This window comes from Prunus dulcis, chromosome 3 (genome assembly GCF_902201215.1).
Source record: "Prunus dulcis chromosome 3, ALMONDv2, whole genome shotgun sequence".
Lineage (NCBI taxonomy): Eukaryota > Viridiplantae > Streptophyta > Magnoliopsida > Rosales > Rosaceae > Prunus > Prunus dulcis.
Window position 1 is genome coordinate 8,392,258 of NC_047652.1, and position 6,283 is coordinate 8,398,540.

The 6,283-nt window shown below is 38.0% G+C and overlaps 1 protein-coding gene across 1 annotated transcript; it reads right to left on the minus strand.

Moving 5' to 3' along the window:
• Window positions 1-225: 225 nt before the first annotated feature.
• On the minus strand, window positions 226-1,555 carry LOC117622657 (exopolygalacturonase-like). The gene has a single exon (XM_034353410.1). The coding sequence runs from the start codon at window positions 1,512-1,514 to the stop codon at window positions 300-302; it is 1,215 nt and encodes a 404-aa protein (XP_034209301.1). The 5' UTR covers window positions 1,515-1,555; the 3' UTR covers window positions 226-299.
• Window positions 1,556-6,283: the final 4,728 nt, after the last annotated feature.

Below are 6,283 nucleotides of genomic sequence, written 5' to 3' on the forward strand. Positions count from 1 at the left end.
GACCCGTTTGGTTCATGGGAAATCAATTGCTTTCACATGTTTGGTAAGTTTAGGCATATAAGACATAAATATCATGCGGTGTTACTGCTAAATTCACAAGGGAAGTTTTCAGTGATGAAAATTGGGATCAAACAAGTCAACAATGGTATAAGAGGGATCTAGATCCTGTTGGCATTGATGAAAATTGTGTTGTGTATTCATTTATCTTGGACAAAGGAGAGAACATGTAGCACAAAAGCAAAGTAGAACATAGCAATTTATGTATAGAGAACATTAATCAGTACTTTCTACTTCTTGGATCAAGGAAGAGGAGCCAAGGACGATGTAGCACAACCAAGAGCCTTTGTCACGCCAGTAATTGTGGGCTTGACATTAGAACACATAGAGGTAAGAGGGCCCTTGTTTCCACCGTAGGTGAGATCAATGTCAGTCAACTCCACATTCTCACACGGTATGCCCGTGGTACATACAAGCTTGACTGCAAGTGGAGTGAAAGATGAGCCCTTAATGTTCTTGAAGCTAACATTGTTGATCTTAACTTTTGACGGAGGCTTTTGTTCACACTGAGTATATGGGCAGTACAATTGGTCTATGAGGATAGGGTTACTGACATTAACCATGATAATATCCTCATAGTGTATACCCGAGGCAATGCTAGGCGAAGGAGAATCTGGAAATGTTTTGATTCTCACACCGTTCTCCGTATTAGCCAGGGTGCAGTTCTTAACTATGATCCCGGTCACATCCTTTTCTTCCTTATATTTTCCAAGGCTTCCAATGCTTATTCCATGGCCTGGCCCACAAGTAACATCAGTCACTGTGATTTCATGGGAGTCATCACCAATAGAAATACAGTCATCCCCAGTTCCAATCTTTGAATGAGTAATGTTGATAGCAGTCGAAGCCCCGATATGGATTCCATCTGTGTTTCTGCTCTCGTCAGGTGCTGTGATGGTAAGCTGTTGAAATGTAGTATGGTTGCACCGAAAAACATGCATGTGGAAAAATTTGCTGTTAAGTGAAGTTATGTCCTGAACTTTGGAATTTGTGAGGAATTCGAACCGCAGATTAACGGGAAGAGGTTTGCAATTTTTGTTTTTGTGGCAGTCATTTTGATTCCAAGAAAGTGCTCCTTGGCCATCAAAAGTCCCACCACCTGATAAGGTGAGCATGTCAATGTACTGAAAACCAACCCAAGTATCCGGTCTTGTGAGTTGGCCAGCGTCTACTGGAGCCTGCAATGTGCCTTGAACTTGCATCTCAATGGGAGCCTTACAGGGGCCTCTGAAAGTTGCTTCTTTTAACTTGTATGTCCCGCTCGGAACAACAACTTTACTCGCGGATGGCGATGCACATGCATCACTCCAAGCCTTGGCCAAGGCCGTACTGACATCAGAGCCAGGCTTTGCACCGTATGTTGCACTCGTCACGTCAAACACACTAGCATGAGCTTTAGGTGTAGATGCTAACAATAAGCACAAAAGCATTGCCAAGAAACTTAATTTCATAGCCATCTTGATTTTCCTTCCACTTTGTTATTTTATTCTCTGTTTTTTTTTTTAACTCTGGAAGGATGATGCAACTCCATTTTGAGTTGAGGCCAATTTATAGTCCGATTGGGAAGGCTCAACACCATCAAACTATCCAACCAATCACTAACTATTTTTATACACAGTTGCATGTTGTTTTTATAATTAGTAAGCTGTTTAGCCTTGAGAATATTCATCACCAAATCTCTATCTAGAACGTGCTAAGCTGTTTGTAGTATTGCTGTCCTCCTCCACACCCCCCCAATATATGTATATTCCAAACAAGGAGGACCAAAACCATGCATGCACACCTGGATATAGTTAACAAGATCAACAGGAAAAGACCATGCCTACACTATTGGCGCATCTATGTATATACTTTTTCTAATATACTCCAACTAGAAAGTGCCTCATCTTAACAACTTTAATTCATCTACTTAGCTTAAATAATCCATTTGCACCATTGTGGTGGTTAGTTCATCTATTTTTTACCATACTCTTTTTATTTTTCTTATAATCCATAGGTTTTGCTTGCTATTCACCGGTGACATTGATCTCACCTACAATGGAAACAAAGGCCCTTTTACCTCTCAATGTTAATGTCAAGCCCACCATTACTTGTGTGACAAAAGCCCTTGCCTGTGCTACCTATGCTGGGTTAAAGAAATGGAATGTACTAAAGAGAAATTGTTGTGTTCTTTGATTTTTTTTATTTTATTTTGTGGTGCTTGTAAAAGTCTTTTTTCTTCGCTCAGATACCTTCACATGTTCTGAGCTATAAAATTCTAATATATTTAATATTTGCAAATAAATTGCTTGTGTTAAAACATACATTCAATAATTCATCATTGTCTAGATAATGCATCAGTTTCTACTCTATATACTTTTCTTGGCCTACAACCAGTTCGATGCCAACAAGAGGGCATTCTTTCTTCCCATGCTTGGCCAATTGAAGCTGGGATTAGTATGCTAGCTTGATTTTGATCCTTCCACTATATTAATTGAAGATTATCAGACAAACTAATTTATTCTCTCATTCGGACGGTTTGCACGTTATTATCCTGCGGGCGCTATTGTAAATAAGGAGTACATTTTTAAAATAAATTAATATTTAAAGAGTGGCTATACTTGTTATTTATACGAATATTTTTAAAGTATAGCCGTCCGGCTATACTATTTAAATATTCGAATGTATGTCAAGCGTATAGCCGACCGGCTATACTGCATAAAAGTGCGTTCTTTTTTGTAATTAAGTAATATCTTACCATTTTAAAATTACTTTAATTTTTAGGTATTTAGTGAATAATTAGTATTGAAATATTTTACTAATTTCAATATTTACTTCATAAATTGTAATTAATTATTTTAAATTATTTTGTGGACTTTGTTTTTTATTTAATTTTCTACAAAATTAGTTTATTTTGTTTAATATGATCTAAATATTTTAATAGTATAGCCGTGCGACTGTACTATTAAAATACATTAATATTTAAAGAGTATAGCCATGCGGCTATACCTGTTAAATATATTTTGGTTTTAAGAGTATAGCCGCATGACGATACTATTAAAATATCCAAACATATTGAATGTTCGAACATATAAACTAAATAAACTAATTTTGTACACAAAAAAAAAACAAAAAAACAAAGTCCACAAAATAATTTAAAATAATTAATTACAATTTATTAAGTAAATTTTGAAATTAGTAAAAAATTTAAATACTAATAGTTCACTAAATTTATAATAATTAAAGCGATTAAAAAGGCTAAGATATTTCATATTTACAAAAAAGAAGGCGCTGGTATTGTGCCTTTTTGGTTGGCAACCGGCCCATGTCTTCTCACAACTTGTGATTTATCTCAATAGGTGTGTCAGCATGCTTACATCCAAGCATTCTTGTTTTAGTGTGTAGATCCATCAGATACTTCCTTTGAGACAAAAATGTACCAGTTTTTGACCTTGCTAGTTCAATTCCGTGGAAGTCTTTAAGAGTACCTAAATCCTTCATCTCAAATTACTAAGACAAATACTTTTGTAGCTTATGTTGCTCTCTTGTGTCGTTCCCAATTACAACAATATCATCCACATAAACAATTAATGCAGTGATATTTCCTTCATCACACTTCAAGAACAGGGTGTCATCTGAATTATTTTGAGTGTATCCAAAATTCTTCATGGACTTAGTAAATCTTCCAAACCATGCATTCGGAGATTGTTTTAACCCATATAATGACTTTATGAGTTTGCAAACTTGATTTTTCTTTTCAGGAGCTAAATTACATCCTAGTTGTAAATCCATGTATATCTCTTCTACCAAGTCTCTGTGTAAGAAGGCATTCTTAATATCGAACTGATGTAGTGGCCAATATAGATTTGTTGCTAGAGACAGTAGGACTCTGATAGTGTCGATCTTGGCTATTAGGGCAAAGGTCTCTTGGTAGCCCAGCCCATATCTCTTTCTGTACCCCTTCGCCATCGATCTAACTTTATATCTTTCAATGAATCCATCTGCTTTGAGTTTCACAGTATAGATAAAACCGCATCCCACAGTCTTCTTTCCATAAGGTTAAGGCACGAGCTCTCATGTGGAAATCTTCTAGAGAGCTCGTATGTAACACCCCGTCCCAAAAATACTGTTCAATTGATTATTTAATTGTGGATTTACAATTTTACCCTTGGGGGTAGGGTTACTTTAGTCACTTTTCGATCTGGACAGATTTTGAGGATTTTAGTGACACCATTTCGTAAAGCTCACTCTCATGAGTTTGTAGACACGTAGTGGGCTCAAATCGGAGTTATAACGAAGAAGTTGTGGTCAACGGAAGTGCAGTGGCACAAACGTAAATTTTTCAAAGTTGGGTTTTAAAATACCGAATCAGCCTCTCTCTCTCTCTCTCTCTCTCTACACGCGACTTTCTCTCTTTACAAGAGCAACAGCAAATTTTTTACGACAATTTTGTCGTCGTCCAATGTCCAATTCGAGCAAAATTGGTTGCAAAAGTTTCGTATCGATGTCCTCTATCTTACCCACATTTTCCCAGCTCAAAAATTCAAGGAAATTAAACTAAACGACAGGAAGTTCGGGTGATTTTTGAAGTTTCCGAGGCTGTTTTCAGTGATCTCGGTGGCAGTTTTCGTCAATCCAGGTATGAATCTTCATCCCATCCACGTGCTCTAGTTGTCTATGCTAGTATCTTAGATCAATTTTGAGGTTTTACATGTCATTCAAAATACCCATTTTAGCCAACGATTTCGGCTTCAATTCGACTAGTTCCGACTAGATTTTGGCCTTGGTCCAAGAACAAAACTTGATCCCCTAGTAAGTCTGAATTTGTTGGCATAAGTATTCACTGGTGGTTTGGAGATTTTCCGTCGCTGGAAAATCTTTTAAGACACCCACGCGCTGTCGGCGGTGGATGGCAGCCCATGGAGTTCTAAATTGTTGCCCTTGTCGTCCTACGCATGATGGTATGCTCAGATTTGGATTTGATTATCGTTTGACTGTCGAACGGATATTGCACCTGTTATGCGATATCCGGGTTCAATAGGTTTAGACCGTTCAATCGGTCCCATTTTCTAATGCGTTATTCCTCGTACTTCTAGGATTTGTGTTGGAACTGGTGGATCGAGAATGGGAGTCCCGGATACTCCTAATCAATGATTCTAGAGTTAAGTAAACCGGTTACCGTCCGATCGTACGATCGAGAGCGATCCGATCGCTCGATCGAGACCAAACTCTGGAAACTTGTTAAGCAGACCTTGTTGGACTTATAGTAAAGTTTGGATCGAAAATCGGAGTTGTGGACCCCTAGGGCCCAATTGGTCAAATTCAGTGATCGGGGTCAAATCCACCGTTAGATCGTGACGAGACTTCTAGAATGGCCTGAACTTTTGGTTATGGACCAATAGGAATTGTCATATAGCAATTGGGGTCGTGGGCCCTTCGAGCCCAGTTGACTTAGATTGTGGGCTTTGTTGGCTCGGTTGAGGCCTTTTAGTAGTTGTAATTGTAATTGGAGGTTTGTTTTAAAATGGTATTGTGTTTTGAGTGTTTTATTAAATTTTTATGAATTATTATGTAATCGCTTTTACTTTCCATGAATAAAGAATGGCTTGGATAACTGGATTTTGGCACGAATAAGGAATTAATTAAATGCCTGATTGTATGTCTATATTTAAATATATGCTCGGTGGCTTGAAATCGATGAATGATGGATACTAGTTTTCTCAATAGTATGTTGTACACATTTGAATGTAGTTTGAGAACAGTTTTGATAGATTATGCATGGTCAAGTTCAAGTTAAGGAATGTTGGGATTGATCTCATTTTAAAAAGGGATTTTTGGTTATCTATTTAAGAATTGATTTTTGGAAAGTTGAGAAAGAATTTGGAAACTTGATTAGTGGAAAAAGAGGAATTTTATGATAAGTTTCGGAAAATGGTTTTCAAAACCCACCACCGGAGTACAGCCCCCCCAGTTGCCTTTGGAACAGTCTAGTCATTTATGACAATGCCCACGAGTCTCGGGGACCCCTGAACCATGTGGTGCGAGGATTTGCGTTATCGGGTTGATTATATATTCCTGAGTCCTGTGAGGGGATTTGACGGATATGGGTTTCGGGCTGATCACCCGATTTTGCGAGGATATTCGTTCTCGAGCTGACCACGTGTTCCCCGAGTTACATAGGAAAGTAGTGGGGAAAGTGAAGCCCTCCTCCCCCCTTGGGTTTTGTTTTCCCTTCTCACGGGAAAGT

Bases quoted from the DNA above. Each gene is read 5' to 3' on its own strand.
- LOC117622657 (XM_034353410.1), bottom strand. From the start codon at position 1,514: ATGGCTATGAAATTAAGTTTCTTGGCAATGCTTTTGTGCTTATTGTTA.